The sequence below is a fragment of the Apostichopus japonicus genome, chromosome 1 (genome assembly GCF_037975245.1).
Source record: "Apostichopus japonicus isolate 1M-3 chromosome 1, ASM3797524v1, whole genome shotgun sequence".
NCBI lineage: Eukaryota > Metazoa > Echinodermata > Holothuroidea > Aspidochirotida > Stichopodidae > Apostichopus > Apostichopus japonicus.
Window position 1 is genome coordinate 12,750,992 of NC_092561.1, and position 19,266 is coordinate 12,770,257.

At 34.8% G+C, this 19,266-nt stretch overlaps 1 protein-coding gene across 1 annotated transcript; it reads left to right on the forward strand.

The window, feature by feature from the left end:
* Positions 1–7,953: 7,953 nt before the first annotated feature.
* On the forward strand, positions 7,954–19,020 carry LOC139959938 (uncharacterized). The gene is made up of 12 exons (XM_071958267.1): positions 7,954–8,019; positions 8,533–8,862; positions 9,004–9,315; positions 9,748–10,068; positions 10,761–11,057; positions 11,944–12,261; positions 13,587–13,694; positions 14,033–14,069; positions 15,498–15,583; positions 17,322–17,386; positions 17,627–17,794; positions 18,910–19,020. Exons 2-11 carry the CDS (start codon positions 8,535–8,537, stop codon positions 17,699–17,701), a joined length of 1,947 nt encoding a protein of 648 aa, XP_071814368.1. The 5' UTR covers positions 7,954–8,019; positions 8,533–8,534; the 3' UTR covers positions 17,702–17,794; positions 18,910–19,020.
* Positions 19,021–19,266: the final 246 nt, after the last annotated feature.

Consider the following 19,266-nt stretch of genomic DNA (forward strand, 5'->3'; position numbering starts at 1 on the left):
TCCAGACATAAAGGATATTTAAAACTGAGTATCTTGATAACTGGAATACCATGCAGTAACCATGGAAACAATACTAACATTAACATCTTTTTCTATTGGGCTCTAACACATCAAGACTAGTATTGTGCCTAAAACTTAAACTAATATAAAGCTGAATACTATGTACACTTGTTTCAGTGTCACCAATGTCACGATCATAGAAAGTAATCTCACCGTCTACCACGGGATTCCCCCTTACCTAAAGAACACATGGATCCACCCACCCCCCCCCCCCCTCAAACAGGTTTGTAATTGTGTGGAAATGTTCGCTCATGATTGGTCGGAAAAGTTACATCGTCACAACAGAAACCTTCACTTCGAGGTTACCAAAATGTCTGCATCCATTCGTTTCAATGAAGATATACCCGTTTAAAATTACCCGAAGTATTTCGTAAATATATATGTAGATGTGTTTGGGATTGGTTTAGACATATTGAGCACACTAGTATTGTGTGATCTACTTTGATCGAAGTTTTCTGTGAAGGCATTAATCGATGACATCGCACAGTGAAAGTTTCGTACAGGGTGCATCACACATGCGCTGTAGGCCTATATGTATTATAACTGTGTACACAGTGCAGTGACGGAAAAATATCATACTGTACAATACACTGTTTTGCGTATATTCATTCAAGACTCGTGAACTCGCGTCGTGAAGTTGATTTTAGTGTAGGCCTACCCATTCCACGAAACGAATTCCGATTTCACTAGAACGATTCACGAATCTTAGAATCTAGATAACGTAAACACGAACCCAATGGAATGTAGCGTATGTATCATAAGTTATGTCAATATATGATCCAAGCATTAAAAGTAAAGTTAGGGCGTTTGAAGGGAGACCCCGTAACTAGACTTAATTAAGTGTCAGTGTGTGTAACTCATTGTATGTCTTCGAACTTCCAAGCGATGGTCATTATTGATGCTGACGTCACGAGCAATCTGATTGGCGGAAAACTCCGTAATTGCAAACCTGTTTGGGAAAAAAATCGCCACCGGGGAGGGAAGGTGATGGGGAGACAATATTGGGCACCAACAAATAGGGTAGTGTTAATAAAAGTAACTTTTGATTTTCTGGTCTTGGCCAACTCATTTGTTTTCTTCGCCCCAACAAGAGATTATTTCTAAACGCAGAGTGAGTTTTGCGGCAAGGAGGCGCCTTTCGCGTATTTGGTGATCCTGCGCCCTTGACGTACATCGTGGCGTAAAACTTTGCGATCATTATCTTCAAGAAACCAGTACACACGTGAGAAAAATGAAAAACAACTCTTCGTCCAGTACGGTATGACCATTCAAGCAAAAGTGTATAGAATAAACACCTTATAGCAGGTTATTGTAAATAATTTATCTTAGGGACATTTCTTATGTCGTATAGCAACCATCATTCGTTGAAATGCTGTGTTGACATTGTTGTACTCACAGTGGTACGTCTAAGTATACACGACGCATACATTCTGCATGACTTCTTTGACCAAGACATTCACTTTGAAGTCATCTGATGATGACATTAGGATTGGAAATCTACTTAAATAATCTTTATTAAGCTAATTCACCTAATTTCGTCAGTGACTCAAAATAATCCAGCACGATTTAAATGAAACGTAGCAATATGATTTGTTGAAAATTAAATTTTTCTTCTCGACTAAATTTCGTCTCCTTTGAGATAAGGAATTCCCGCCTAAATTCCCGCTTTTGTGGTAATTAAGGATCCATATGTAGGTTATGCGTGCAGATGAACAGCCACGTCGGTCGATCATTTACATAACCATACTAGTTGGATTTGTTGTCCTAGTACAATAATTCATAAATCTTTTGCGGATAACCGATGACTCACCTCTTTTAATGTGAGGGCAGTAAGTAACAAATCAGGAGTGGGATGATTTTTAGCTCCTGGAACATCAACATCGCTCTGTTTCATATTGTTGTTTTCTATAGACCACAGTAAACCTAATGCAGTATATGAAAGCACTTAATTGTTATTAATATAACGCCCAGATGTGGGAGTATTGTCACTAATACTCACAACAAGACCACAATCCACGGATCATTGCTGATCTCATCCCAAAATATGGTCACATGACTTCTAGTATGACATCACAGCGGAGGCACATAGTCATACAACCGCCAAGTTTGAAGTTGTTTTACAACCTTTGAACCTCATTGAACTCACGATCTCTGACATGTTACGTTAACCGATAGGCTCCTAATATTGGAAGTAGTACGTTATAATATTTTTCGGTCGTTTTGTAATTTTTGTAGGGGTTTAGATGGCTAAAATGCTGTATTTATATTTCGACTTTGACCTATATATGTGACGGCATAAGTCATGGAGCAATACATCACAGGCCTCCAGCAAACACCTAAGTTAGAAGTCAAGTTTTAAGTACAATATAATTCCACTTAAGTGGAATCAATTTCATTCCAGCTTTGTTCTGTTATATTCAAGCTTAATTGTAGTTTTCTTGATTAAATACAAATTGGCTTAAATTCAAATAACCTCAAATAATTATGTACGTCATATTTTCATTAAGTAGAAATATTGCAGAAGGTGGAGGATGGCACGTTCTCCAATGACCCGGGCTACGACCCTGGTAAGTAGATCTAAACATATACGCCTACCATCAAACTTAACAGCTTATTGCCAGGCCATGAATCTGTTAACGGTGCGTTATAGTCTGGAGATATCTCTTCGCCCCTGTAGAAGTGACGTGTTTATTTATCTGGTGGAATGAATGACATGACATGAAATTTATAACATTTCTAATCAATAATCTACGTACTCGGCGATAATATGTTTATTCAGGACCTTTAGGAATAATCCTGTACATTTTTAAGTCTACCAGGAGACTTGGAGCAACTTAATTTGTTCGGATACACATCTGCATAAGAAGTTGTAATACTAATATCGGCATGTAAAGGATATTAACTTACGATACTAAATAATCACATGAAGCGGAATGACTGGTAACTTTATATATCTAATTTACAACTATAGCTTACCCCCCCCCACCCCCAACAGTTTGACTATTGTATATGGGAAAATAATGTTCTAAGCTGCTTCGCATTTAGTGCGTAGCAATGGTTCAAACCATCAACACTTGCCATATGTATATACAACATATATAACACCAATCACACGTTAACTAATAACAGGGTTAGTAATGGGTGATTCATCCCAAGTATAATTTACTACCATATAGTGAACGATTTACAACGGTGCCAATGTGTACATTACTCGTTACTAGACTGCATTCAACACCTGCAGTCTAATTATTTCTTTCATTGATTCTTTCATTTTGTTATTTAAACGACTTAATTTAATTTAATGGCGATACGTTTGAGTGAAACTAGTCAAATTATTGCGAATACGGCCCATGAAAGATTAAAATAAGTTTTACCCTGTTATCACATGTATGGTTAATAAATTCATGTCGGTCACGTGATAACTGATGGAGATCCTCGTCGAGAATTTTACATCAGCTATAAAACCGAGTTTCATTTAGTAATTCTTTATCAGTTAGTTCGTAGAAAGTGATACAACCATCAATCATATCAGAAGTAGCCAGTAATCTTAAATTAGACTTTCTTATTTGACAGCTTAACCCTTGCTTGGTGTGTTTGTTTAAAGAATTGATGGCAAGCTGTCTTGCAACTTCAAATAGAACCAGTGAGTCATTGCAACTAGATGAACCGTTTACTTCTTTGAAAGGTAGACTGATCACACACAAATGTACACAAAATAACAAGATTGAATTGGCACAAAGAAAATAGGAGTAAATGTACCATTAGCATGTTTATGATATCTTGTAATGTATGTTTTAGTACATAACAGCAACACTGGCCTTCACAATCCAACCATGCGCAGTGAATCGTGACTCGCCTTTGTTGATCAGTTCCACTAATTGCCCTTAATCATTAATCTGCCCATGAAGGACGACATTTTTACGAACATGGTTAGGACAGAATTAATGTCTGTAATAACAAACCGCGATGGATCTTCGGAAAGTGTATGTTTGACATAATAAAAAATAGTAAACACGAAACGGGGCCGCATATAGTATGGGTAATATTAAACTCCATCCTGTCTGCAGTCCTACATTAAACACCACATAGAAAGAAATATGCAATAATAGATATAGGAACACCTTCATCAAATTATTGGAAAAGGATAATTGAAGATAAACCTCCATAAACTCAGCTCATATTTTCTGATTTACAGCTCAATAATATATATGATGCTGTGTACATTAATAATGATAAATTGATGTCAACTTATTGACTCAAGACTGAAGAAGAGAGAGAAGCGTAATCAATCTGATTTTATTTTGTCCCATCCTGCACTTCAACAGTTCTCCATGTCAAGAATAATCTTTGAAACAAACTCCGATTTGCTATACCGAATATAAACAAATCGAGGAATGTTTGCGTAATTCTCGTCGGCGTCATAATAGTTACGGAAGTAGTAGTTACACCCATACGAAGATTGGTCGAATAAAACAGGAATAGTGATGTTTCTTCGTAAGCAATAGCTACACAGTTTAGCTGCTATTATACATTGTCTGGGCTGCTACTAGCCTTTCAACAAACTCGTACAGCCAACCAACAGAGCCAATACCAATTAAACAAGCAACTGGCAACCGTGCTGATGATATACAACAGATTGCAACATCTTCTTTGTACATCATTTTCATTATATAACAAATGCACGTACTGTTTTGCTAAATTTGCTAAAGTCTGTGCTATCGGGACTGAAATTAATAAATACATCTCTAAATCTTGTATAATATGGAAGAGGCACCGATTTGCTCTTGCAAGAATATGAATAACTTAAATGAGAGAACTACGTTGATTCTAACTTATTTATTCACATTGCTTACAGTTTAATGATGAGAGAATCATTATAGCGGCGACATGATGGATGAAATGCACTTTAATTAGTTATAATATGCGTGCTTAACTGTGTCCACATCTTCAATATATATATATATATATATATATATATATATATATATATATATATATATATATATATATATATATATATATATATATATATATATATATATATATATATAAATGAAAAATATATATATATATATATATATATATATATACATGGGTGCGAGCGTGGGCGTGTGTGTGTGTTTCAAAGTTCCTCAGACGTAACAGAGCAACTTCTTTAATCTTTAATTCGGTTATTTAACTTTGCCTTCACAGTTTGTTCTAATCGAACGAAGCAATATTTGCACATGTTTTGATGCACCTAACACACAGATCAACATTCGTATAATATAATCCTGAAGTTTTGATTTTCTTTTAAACCAGCAATGTACAATGAATGTATGCTATTTGAGTACGTCACTTGTGATTATACCTCCCGGTAGATGCACATTAGAACATTGAAAGTAAGAAATGATTGTACAAGACAAAGACGACGTAACACATTTTATGAACCTCTTCTCAATCCAACATTGAACAGGTATCAATATAGTCTTAAACACCTTATTGTTTATTTCATCACGCAATGTAACACGACTCTTCACATTTCGCCTTTCATTGGGTTTTATCAAACTAACAGCGAATATGATCCTCCAATTGTCACAAGTCCCTGGCCATTATTAATACCTCTGGGACAATTTTAATTCTGTATGTCTAGTTCTGTAAGTCCGTGTGACTCACTAGGCTATGATTTCACTTTTGATAAACCGTGAAAGTAGAACTAAGATTCTGTAAAACAGTTAGGGGCCTTGGAGACTATACACAAAATACGCTGGTGATAAATTTATTGCAACTCCAAATATTTCTTCTTGAATGTTTTGCAACATTGAAGGGAGTTGTGTAATTCGATTCTTTTATTCTTGTCGTTGGGGGAATAATAGGTAATTTCCACTTGATGTGTTAGTGCTACGGTAATGATGAAACTACAGACTAAAGGAATAATAGAACAATTTAACTGATGAAGTAGAACGAGTTAGTGTCTGGTCGTAAATTAATACACACGAGGCATGTTGTAGCATAAATAACAATCCTCCATCATTGTGCATATAGCTGCCGGCTTATGTAACATTACACATTGTCCTTTGTATGACTCATATCAAAAGATACATCATCTTGACCTTAACATAGTACTTTACCAATTATCACAAATTAAAAGCCTTTGTCAATTGGTGAACGAGAGATCCCTTCAGCCCTGGACGATTATATTATTGTAACAAAACAAAGAAATGGAGATGATTTAGTTTATCTGCTCAAAACAGGGAGTTACTATAGTCTTATTAGACAGTATATGATAGATCAAGTTCATTCACTAATATATACAGCAGTAGAATGTGGAAATAAATAAAGTAGAAAAATGATTATTTTCTGTGTAAAGGCGATGCGAAACTTCTAATGAGAAAACTATTCCACATCTTAACTTGAAATCCCCTTTCCACTTATCTTGTTCCTAGTTCCTACCATGAGATATGGTTGATTGAATGTAACCTATATTTCGAACAGCTAAACCCACTCCTACTTCAGGAAGTTGATGAACGTAGGTAGTCTGTGACGTCATCCTGGCAGGTGCTCTGCAAAGGTTTTACTTACGCTGTTGTAATCGTCTTCTTGATTTATTCTTAATACCTGATACATTGGAATGGTGACGTAGTTGTTAATGTTCTATGTATTTATAATTTAATATACATGCAACTCATTTGTAGAAAAAAGTAATTTTCTCCTCTGTCGAAAACGATTGGAATTACTATAAAGACAAACAAAATCATTTTCAATTCGATATTGCCTTGATTGATAAATTCACAGTCCTGTAGCCAGATGCATTCACAACGCATAATCAAATTTGAAATATTGGTATCTTCGCGATACAAAATGCTATAAATTAGGATGTGATTTGGACCTATCAGACGTAGAAAATTTCCAGATATTTTACTAAGCAACCAGCGTTAGTCACCAGACGATCATGTTAAGTGCTTGCATTATTGCTTCCTAAAATGAAAGATTATCTTACAAAATAATGTCTTTCAATAACAATGTTACGTTGCATCAATGAAGGCCTTGTCGTCTGCTATGTAATAATTGATATATATATATATATGTATGAATACATAAATGTTACCTAAGGGTATTGTGAGGACATTACGGCCACTTAAACAACTCATGACTAACTAGATTACCATGAGATCACCAATCATGTACCATTCACGTGTGCTGTTATTGGTCAAGTTATTACTTATTACTGCATTAGTAATTACTGTACATATAAAGTTATCACCTTCATAAACATAACAACATCAATTCCACTTTTCGTTGTATAATTCGACAGACGCAGGTAAATTCGTTCATTAGCGAACAGGTTCGACAGTCATACTACTGTGCGGGCCTTTTTAATGATTTTTTTAAAATTTTTTAATAGAACAAAAGTTAAACAAACAGGTGGAAATGATAACAAATTTAACTGATGGTTCCTTTAAACTAAGTGCAGATAATAGAACATGATTTATAAATATTAAGACATCTTTAGATATAGTTGCCATTAAAGTGTTCTGAGTTTCAGTCACACACAATACTGAGATAAAGTTTATATAGAGTTGATTTATTGAAGACATTTTAAGGTTTTGTCGTTACTATCCTCTCTCACAGTGCCACCACCAACTATACATCTTGCTATAGATGGTCAAATCGTTACAAACCGTCGGTACTTCCTGCTTCGGGGGTTTCCAACAGAGATTTCATGCCACGCTGACCAAGAGTCACCCTTTTCAGTTACATGGCTAGTAAACGGACAGCCATATCCTCAGTCCTCGACGACTTATGAGTTTAACTGTACAAACAAAAGGATATGCTCATCATACTCTCTATTGTCTTATCAAATGAACCAAGACGTTGAAAAAATACAATGCAATACAACAGGAAGAATCAATGGTAGAGATTATGAATCGATCTCAAACATTACAGTTTATAGATATGACTGGGAATCCCTTGGTTACGGTAAGACACATCAGCTCAGGATCGGTATTTTCTCTTGTTCGCTGACTTGGACTCGAATTCGAGGTACTCTGGGCTCGGACTTGGGCCCGAGTTAAGTGGAGGACCCTTATCATTAGCTCCTTTGCAGGAAGAGGAAACTTGCTTTCATTGCAATTGTTTATTTCATAGCTTACGCTACTGTAGTATTGACCGATGAGTTTACTAATATCCTAAGCAGTACATATCGCAAACCCTTATTCCGACCACATCAAACCACTGCGCGCTAATAGTTCTAAGTTAAGTTCTTTAAGCTCGGCTATAAATGAGTCAATCGGAAGGTGTTGTAAAACAGAATTTAGATCTCTGCTAAATTACACAAGTTGAATTGGTCATTTATCAAGTCGTTTTGAACTTATAAGACTTATTGCAAGCTAATGTCCAAGGAAAATAAATGTTTATCAATCAATATTTATTTATTGAATATAAGTTGCATTTAACCAAACTGAGTATCTTTTCGATATATTTGCAATACAGCAATGCCTCGAAGTTTCGCTTTATTTGTCAACGGCGTGGAACAAAGTAACAACGCTCATGTCTACGCCGCACGAGGAAAGCAAACGGATATTTCATGTGTCGTGTCAGGGCAAATTCCACTTTTCAAGTTGTCCTTGGTTAAATACCAATTGCCTAACGACCCCAGAAGTCACACCCCAAATTGGATCAATAAAAGAAAAGACGCTACATTGACCCTGTCTTATACTGTAGAAACCAACAATGAACGCGTACATTGTCGCCTGAGGCTGTTGCACAACCTAAACGATAACTTGATAGACTTGCTAATAACATTGACCGTTCATATGTACAGTAAGTATTTGACAGTACTTTACATATAACAAAAAGGAGCTCAAATGATATTATCGCTTCTTAGCAACATTTTTGTACCAAATATATACATTCTATGATCAGCAGTGTTTATTGATGGATTACCTTTCTTTACACTTTCAGACAGACCGACCCTGTCTCTTACAGTCAATTCGTGGCAGAAAATATCCGATGTAGCGTACTTTGGCATGAACAAAACACTTAATTTAACGTGTTCCTCTGTCGGTGCTGGACCGGGTATTCCAGAACTCTCAATGACTTTGAATGGAGAAGTTGTCAATCAGGAAGCATTATCTATACATACCTCCGACAATACTTATAACTCAAAGGTATCCTTGTCCCTTTTGCCGAGAGATGACGATATTATATCTTGTGATTGTAAGCAATTCGAGGGACAAGTTGAAACCACAACCGACCTTAGACTACTACGTTATGGTAGGTGGATGTACACTGTTGTAGGGAAATAACGCTATATAGCCACATTAATGTACAGAGAGAATTGATAACATTCACAGTAGGTTAATAAGGATAAAACAGTAAAAAGAGTCCTCTGAATATGCGAGTGTTTACACATTGAAATTGTACAAATGAAACTAAGCCATATTCTTGATATGACTTGTAGTCAATTCACTTCGTCGCAACGAAAGTGTTCAAACAGTTATTTAAGACAAAATCAGGGAGAAGATAAGAAGGTTTATAGTATGATTTGGCCTTGAGACCTTAGTTCTCGTTTTGCAATGGACTAAGTACAATCAGTGAGTTAACTCCGCACTGATAAACTATACCTATGAACTACCATTTCGTAATGTGGTTGCACCGTGAAAGTTAGTTTTACCGTTTAACTAATCCATGTACGTTCTTTTGCAGCATCACCAGATATGAGCTTTGACATTCAAGGAGAGCGAGTGGACCATACAACTCATTTCTACGCCGAGAAAGGAAAAGAAATCACTGTAACTTGCAAAGCGATGACAGAAAGAACTTCTGTAGCTGATATTTCTTGGACAATTAACCAAAAGAGAAGAGAACCTCTAGGACCCTTGGTGACTTCTGGGAAATCTCTGGCTCACTCATCTCTGAACTTTATACCGGACTCAGAATTTGAAATGGTGGCGTGTAGGAGCTGGCTTTATAACTACGTCAGTCGCTATGACGATTGGTTCATTGGAATTAATATTAGTACTTATGGTGAGATGGGTTTGGTGACATTATTTGAGAAAATATATTTAAGCAAAGAAGTTTAACCAGTATAATTGTCATTTATATCAGACTATTATACCTAAAGGTACAACATAAAGAAAGAAACCCTCTATGTTTTATGATGGAGAAAACCACGCAGACGTATGTACATTAGAAGAAGATACAATGATGCATGGGTCTTTGAAGATGAAGCGTGTTGAAGATAGATGTAGTAATTCCAAACACGAATAAATCATCTGGCGCATTTTGTTCAATTACTTCAAAATATTCCCATAGTGTGCCCTAATCAACAGCAGCCTAGTAGCATCCATGAGACAAGCAGAACAAGGTTTTCTGCTGATTATTTGCAGAAATTGTTTATTGTAAAAATTTAAATATTTTTATGACCTTTAACTCATATTTGAATCATGACGCTTCTAGTTTTTACAAGTCAGCATTTCTTCAAAACATGTTTGTTACCTAGGTTAGTTCTGTTACAAACGTCCAGAAAGTGACAGATGTTGCTCAGTTGCAGGGATTTTCAGTTGACAGTAAATCACATAAGTCGAAAAAACTAAAAATATGTAAAGTTTTTAGACAGCCTAAATCTCTGAAAACGGAGATCGTTTTTTCCTACAAGTCTGTTCAAGCATAGTCCTTATAATTTGACATAACTATAAAAATGTTGTCCACTTTTTCAGATTTGCCTATCCTGTACATTACGGCCAATGGAAAACGTGGTAGATCGGCATACTTCGTTGAAAATACCATAGTGAACGTCACATGCATCGCTGTTGGAGCAAGGCCACCTGCGAGACTGTCCTATGTATTGAATGGTGGATTCTTATATGACAGCATTCTATCACGCACAGAAAGAATGAATATATCTATGTTGTCTTATCAATTACAACCAAATGAAGAAGAACACATTACTTGTGTTAGCATTATGAGCGAAGCAAACGTGAAACAGACAAAGGAGTTAACGATTATTACCTATGGTAAGAATTGTTAGTTTACTGTTCAAAATAAAAATCAAGCCTTAGCCTAGATCTACCTAGCTTAAAGTCTACTTTGCATATAGGGATCGAGGGCTATAGCACGATTTGGCACAAACAGAAAAACCTTGTTGTATTCAAACTGCAATAAAGCCGTAGTTTGTGCCAGTGCAATCTTAATGCTACTATTATGGGTTGAGTTTGGAACCTGAAGACCAACCGCAAACTTTTGTTTTAACATCTACCGTGATAATATGTCATAAGTTAAATCCAGATACCGGTCCTTTAATCAGTGATATTACTTATTGTATGTTCTCATCTACTGCAATGTCAACAATGGGTTTCTATTTTACGTATTGTATTTTCTCTTACCTACAGCAATGTCAACAATGTTTCTATATTACTTTTTGTATGTTCTCTCATCTACAGCAATGTCAACAAGGTTACTATATTACTTATTGTATGTTCTCATCTACTGCAATGTCAACAAATGGGTTTCTATATTACGTATTGTATTTTCTCTTACCTACAGCAATGTCAACAAGGTTACTATATTACTTATTGTATGTTCTCTCATCTACAGCAATGTCAAAAAAAATTATATATTATTTACCGTATGATCTCCCATCTACAGCTATGTCAACAATGTTTCTATATTACTTATTGTATGTTCTCTTACATACAGCAATGTCGACCATGCTTCTATGTTACTTATTGTATGTTCTCTCATCTACATCAATGTTAACAATGTTTCTATATTACTTATTGTATGTTATCTTACATACAGCAATGTCAACAATGCTTCTATGTTACTTATTGTACGTCCTCTTACCTACAGCAATGTCAACAATGTTTCTATGCTACTTATTGTATGTTCTCTCATCTACAGCAATGTCAACAATGTATCTAACGATCAATGGTAAAGAGGTGACCGATATCGTCTTCGTTCCTCTCCTACAAGAAGTTCTTGTCACGTGCCATGTATTAAATGTTAGACCTCGTTCCATACTCTCCTGTACAATCAACGATAAACCAGTTCCTATTACAGAGGAAACTTACACTCTCACAGAAAATGACCAAAGTGCAAGCATAAAACTGCAATTTCAGTTTCATACGCAACATGATTATGAAACAATTAAATGCCAAACAATGCTAGAGCAAGGCAATTTTGTAACAAAGGAAATGGAATTGATGATTGCCACAATCGGTAAGAAACTGTATTACTTTTAATAAAATATCATTGTCTGTTTTTATGATCGAAGCGGGGACGGTCCCTACATGCCGAGTAAACGAAAAGACACAGGAAACCAGGGACAGCACGCTGGGAGGCGATTTTTTTTCAAACAGGTTTGCAATTACGGAATTTTCAGCTAATCAGATTGCTCGTGACGTCAGCATCAATAATAACCATCGCTTGGAAGTTGGAAGACATACACTGAACCAGAAGAATGAAAAGGTCCACGGGTCTCAAAATGTCAAAACATGAATGAGTTTATTGACGTCACTAAAACATGGTGCTTAAGCTGAACAGATTATGTTTTGTTATCGATTGACCTGTGACACCTAGTTAAGTCTAGTTACGAGGTTTCCTTTCAAACGCCCTAACTCCACTTTTAATGCTTGAAAAATATGTTAACCTTACTTAATACATAACCTACATTCCATTGGGTTCATTTTTACGTTATCCAACATTCGTAAGCCGTTCAATTGAAATCGGAATTCGTTTCGTGGAATGGGTACACTAAAATCAACTTCACGACGTGAGCCCACGAGTCGTGAATGAATATACGCAAAACATGACATCGGCAATAGTTTGAATCGGTTACAATACGTGAGTGAATTGCGCGACTAGATTAGGCCACTAGTTTGTCTGGACTTTCCTGTTTAAAATTTGGAAAATGGTACGCGAATGATCAAGGCTTAAATTTAACAAACTTTCTGTTGAATTATATGTATCTCCATTGGGGTAAATCTTATATAGAGGAAACTATTGAATAAACATCTTTCTTATAGGACGCGTATAACTTCGTTGCAAGGAATGGATTTTGGTAACCATGAAGATTTCTATGGTGATGAAGTAACTTTTCCGACCAATCATAAACGACTATTTTACACATAATTGCAAACCTGTCTGTAAATTCGCGGCCGGGAGTAGGGTGCATTAACTCCCCGAACTTTTAAACGACCTGAAAATGTCCCTTTCATAAGTAATCCATTTTTTCTGTGTATGTGTGTGTGTTAATTTAAATAAGCCCTCCCTGTTCCATTTTGGTTATATTACAAATGATGCTTCCTTGACGCCCAATTAAGTGGGATAGATCAACTGCTTCCATCACAAAGGGCAAATATGTATCGTGGACTTCCATGTGAAGATCCATATTATGATGACAGCTTACACCAATATTTCATAATGACCATTGTTTGCGACATATTTACAAAGTAAATCTAATTTTTGAATTTTTCGATGGTTTGGATCAGATGACGGAAATTGATATTTTCATCTTTGAAAGTTCTGTAAGTTTTCTTCAACAGGACTAACGAGCAATGAGTCTAATTCTGGTTTAAAGTGGGCAGTTCCTGCGGTAGCCGTGTGTCTCGTTGTGATGCTTTGCCTTTACAAGGGACAAACAATACTAAATAGTGAGTGAACAATTTATTGTCAGGTATCGTTAATTAAGATAAACAAAAGTCTTTAAGAGAGAAGTTCTCTATGATCTCAATCGTGGTAACCTGATTTTTACTTCATTTCATATTCTTGGTATTCAAAGATAACGTGTTATTGTCTTTGCAGGAGGTAACAATAAATAACATTTAACAACAGTTCGTAGCTGTAGTTTAATAGCATATGTCTCATTAAAAGTGTTTCACTATAGGATGGATAAGATGATGCAGAAAACAGTTTTGGGTTTATAGCAAAATAATATCTTTCATATCTTACAACAATGTCACTTCAACAATGTCTTTATATTTCTCAACAGCGTTTTCAACATCAATAACTTCAAAATATTTTTCTCGGTAAGTTTCAACATCATAACAAGAAATTGGACTTGTTGTGGTGTTACCATGTTGGTTGCAGTTATGCTATTAATATTATATCAATAAACTATTATACTATTACTTGTTCTTTCATGTTACAGTTTCTTAAACTCTTCATAAATCAAACCTGGATAATCAATTTCCCATTTGTTATTATAACAGGAGCGAGCTTGTTGTGACTTTGATTAGACAATCTCAATATCAGAACCCTATACTAACTCTGTGTGTTTTATTCAGTTTGTATCCTATGTCGAGTCTGTCATATATACTGTGTCATAGGTTCCCGATAACCTCTGCATGGTTGCCTCAGTTGCGCTACGTTGGTTTATGTTTATATATCGAGTACACTGCAGGAATATAGAACTATTAAACACTTCAGAGATTACATTACACAACGCATACACTAAAGTAGTATATTCCTAGAAGGGTTCTATAACGAAGTCGAAAATTTGACAAATATGTCACAGAGCAAGAAAATATGAACCAATTGATCAAACTTCCCTCTTGACAGCTTGTTCTGTTGTTGAGATTGATATATTTATTCAGTTAAATACATTGCAAAATATCTTGTGATGCCTTACTTGCAGCACAATAGATCACATTGTCTCAGGAACATCCATAATTGAAATGACTTTGGAATTGTATTGAATATATTTGATCCCATCTTACTTATTAAAGCATAAAAATAAAGTATTAGCAATTGTTATCGGTTTATCATCATTACAACTTTGAAGAAGAACACAAACTTAGTCCAGATATAACATCACATATTATTACACACTGCACTTATACAAATAAAAAGAGAAAACTGTAATATTTTATATCTCAACAACAGAACAAGTTATGAAGCTGCAGGAAGTTGTATTAAACTGAACTCACAAGCTATGTATTATATGTATTTCAAATCTTCGTTATCCCTTTAAAGCTTCGTCGGTAACGGGTTGAGAAACAGAAAGTATTTTTAGGTGCCTATAATATCAATTATGGCAAGGATGGATAATGTATTCTTCTCGACAACTTCTACTTTCATCTATGTTCAAAACATTCAATATTGAACGATTGCAACAATAGATATGATTTATTTTTGTGAAAGGATTTATTTAAAACTCCCACGAGAATTATCTCAGCATCTTCCCACACAAACTGAACTATATTTATACATAATAGGCATCTTCCCACACACACTGAACTATATCTACGCATAATAGATGTATAGTCCAGTTCTATCTGATACTTAATGTCAAAAACAACCCAAGGCTCACTCTGAGCAATAGATTAACATAGAAACTAAGTTCAGTGAGTGTCTTCTATAAGGACATATCCTAATATAAATGAAATTGTTATATAAATATATATATATATATTTCTATATATATTATAAATGATATCATATATTATTCTTTGAAGGAATCGTGAGCAATCGCTTAATGATGACTCATCTATTGCCCTGGGAAGTATGCACAGAGACGGCGGGTCAATATCACGACATTCTAGTAAATTCAAAATCATGATTCTTTCATCTTTATACTATATATAATTTAGTCATTTCGGTTGTACCTACATATGCGCTCTTTAATTTCATGTTTAAGGAGATCTTAATGACTAAACCTATTCCCTGTGACATTGTCTTCATCATATAATAAATACCTCGCTATCGTTCCCGTTATAAACATCTTACCATTTCACTTGATCATATCTCGAAATCTATGAATCTTAATGTTGCTGAGGAAGAAACATGGCCGTGTGGCAAGCCATTTCTATTATCAAATTAAATTTATGAATATTACTAGTTTTAAAGATTTTCCCCTTACATATAAGATATCTGCTATTCCTTTGATGAAGCTATCATGGGTTAATTAGAGATATTTCCAAATAATTAAGGACGTCTTCACATAACTGAGATATGCTCAAATGAAAAAATAGATATTTTTACGAAAGTGGAGTTACAGACAGGCTATTATTAAATAAATTTAAGATATATTCAAATTATTGAAATATAGTTTTAATTCATCTAAAAATATCTTTAAATCGAAATAACAATATCTCTAATTCAAAGATAAGGAATCAGAATTAAAGATATCCTCCAATTTGAATGAAAGATTTATAGATATCTTTAACTTTGAATTAGGAAGATACCTTTCATAAATTTCAAGATATCTCTAATCATTTAAGGATATCGCTACTTTAAAGATATATTCATTGCATTTAAAAATATATCTCGTTAACTTAAAGGTATCTGTATAATCAATTTCAAGATATCTCTAATTAATATAAAGATATTTTTATTTCATTTAAATGCATCTGTAAGTCATTTAATTTAAAGGTATCGTTTATTTATTTCAAGATATCATAACTTCTTTTGAAGATATGTGTATCAAAATAAAGATATCTTTAATTAATTTAAATATATCTCTATCATTTAAAAAAAAAATTCTAATTGATTTAAAAAAAATCATTTATATATATATTTCATTTATTTCAAGAAGTCTTTAATTTATTGAAATATCTTAAATATTACAGATATCTTTAATTTGGGAATAAAACCAAACTGACTTGCGATATGATTGAATCAACTTAACAGATATGCCTTATTATAAATCAGTCCTTGTTGGAGCGTTATCAACGATTTAAAGGCTTTCATTAAATCCACACTCAGATGAAAACTGTGGCAACCCCATGTGATGGAAAGTGTGTGTTTGAAACAAATTATTGCGCTTTCCCGTTAGAGAAATGTTAAGAGTAATTTGATCGTTCCAAAGCATTGTCGACAGACGGGAACTATAATTTGTGTGTACAGTTTGGTTTATTTCTTTTCTAAAATAATCAATAGACTTCAGTAAAACATAAGACAAAAAAAACGCTTCTCTGAAAGTAAAGGAACATTCTTAGCAAGAATTGCCTTAGTCCCGAAATTCAAATATTTGATATTTTAACCTGTTTCGTGGTACCTTCAAGATCTTTAGGATATTTTTGTGTTTTCTCTCATTTCTCCTAAATACGAGTATGAGCTTTTTATGTGATGTCAGAATGATGTGTTTTCTTGACATCTGTCTCCATTTTTTTCTGTATCGTTCTAGCTACAAACAGATCCCTGCCAAGCATTCCTGTGTAAGTATTCCTAGCATATACATTACGATTTGCATGGTTACAATTACTGGTGAACAGAACAGTTCAATTATTTAACTCTAAAGCAGTTCTAAGTAAATTTTCATTGTACTTTTTTTTTCTCAGACTGCCGGATTTGCCGAAAATACCAAGTGAGGCCAACATATCAGATATTTCCAACGAGTCTGAACGTAAGCTCACGCCTCCTTCTCCCTTTTCTCCATTCGTAAGTATGGAGTTCTGACTGCAACGTTTGTCTGACCTATGTGCTAAGAATCTCATGTTCATATCATACAATGAGCATGAATGTTGCATGTACGATGGTATAAATTTATACGGAGGAAGTTTTTCAATGAAATTGTTACTGTAAAATAGTGTTTCATTGCACAAGTCGAAAGATTACACAACGAACTTTGTTTCCTTTTCTGTAGATTATTACATCACAAAGGATCAAGGCCCAACACCGAGTCGAATGTTCACTGAGAAAGATATTTTGCTCCTGGTAAACTTAAAGTTGGATCAGTGGCAACGTAGGTGGATGGGGACAATAGAAGCCAGCAAAGGAACCAAGAAATGTGTCGTATTGACGACATGCACTGGTAATAAATCAAGCATGTGCACCAAACACATGCACACTCTCCCCCCGCCCCCACCCTCGCCCCCAAAAACCCCAAATGGCCACTGATATCATCAAGTTTGCAGATTACAAAACAGAGACCCTAAAATTGTTATGTTATGGTAACAATCTATTCATAGGAACCTATACACATGTCGTGTGAAAAGAGTCAGAAGTTAGAAGACAAGTTAATATACCAAGACAGTGTTATGTCGAACCTTAAGAACCTTAAACTTATCAATTGTTCAACGCACTCATTGGTTAGAAGACATGTAAATGCACCAAAGAAAAAAATATTTGCTGTAACTTGACTGTCTGGTCACGATACAACCAAACCAAGAGAGAAATGTATCGTGTCACAAAAACTAAAGCCAGTTCTTTCTTAAAGTTGGAATTATGTGTAATCTAACTTGGTTAACACCCGATACACATAGAGAACACAGTTACTGCTGTAAATCTTACAGTTTTGTACCACAGTAAAAACTGGATCGGGCTATAATTCGGTAGCATGTGCTATTAGGATTACAGTAAGAACTGAGGATATGTGTATAGTTCCAACAAATCTAGTTGTTTGGAATTTGTTGGAATTACAAATATCCTCAGTTCTTACTGTAAACTTAATAGCACATGCTACCGATTTTTTATCAGATTTGTCAGCACGATCCAGTATTTACTGTGGTACAAAACTTTACATTTACAGTAGTTACTGTAATCTCTGTATTTACTGTGGTACAAAACTTTAGATTTACAGTAGTTACTGTAATCTCTGTGTGAATCGGCTGTCAAACTGTATCCAGTGATATGTCGTGATATTAAAATTCTCCAGAAGCAATAATGCGAGCATGGAAATCTTTCTACATTCATTACTGACCTATAGTCGATCATCTAATGAGAAGCAGTTTTATTATCAAAAAAATATGTTGGATGGCACTAAAAAGAAAGTAGATGTCCAAAGTTTGGACGTATTTGAATTAATTGTTGATGCAAAAAAAAGTAAAAGTACGGTTGGAAGTGGACAACTATACAACAAATGAATGACTATGACAATTTGTTCTGTTATGTTTTGACACAGTTTCACAATTCTATTTCTTCATCCAGATAAAGTTTTACAAAGGAAAGACATCCACTGGGATGAGTTCGTTAAAAGGACCCTAGATTTGCCTTCAGCAAGATATCTTGTAAACATTGAAGGAATTGGAATTATAAAAGGTATAACAAGTAAAAATATAAAAGAAATTGGATGTAAGAATACATTTTCAATGAAGGTGTTATGTGGTAAGAATTTCACGGTAATTTCTTGGCAATAATATGTACCAACAAAATGGCGTCTTCTCGGTGATAAATTCAGCGGGAATGTGTTTCAAAATATTTACGAATAAACATAAGCCTTCGTGTCCTTTGAAAATACATTTGAGGTAGGCCTTAAGGCCTTTAAAATGATACATTAAGTAAAAA

What these genes read in the sequence shown, in the direction of transcription:
- LOC139959938 (XM_071958267.1), top strand. Translation starts at nt 8,535, where the DNA reads ATGCCTCGAAGTTTCGCTTTATTTGTCAACGGCGTGGAACAAAGTAAC. An exon ending in ATTGACCGTTCATATGTACA is followed by an intron (nt 8,863 to 9,003) that starts GTAAGTATTTGA and finishes TTACACTTTCAG; the next exon opens with ACAGACCGACCCTGTCTCTT. An exon ending in GGGACAAACAATACTAAATA is followed by an intron (nt 13,695 to 14,032) that starts GTGAGTGAACAA and finishes ATTTCTCAACAG; the next exon opens with CGTTTTCAACATCAATAACT.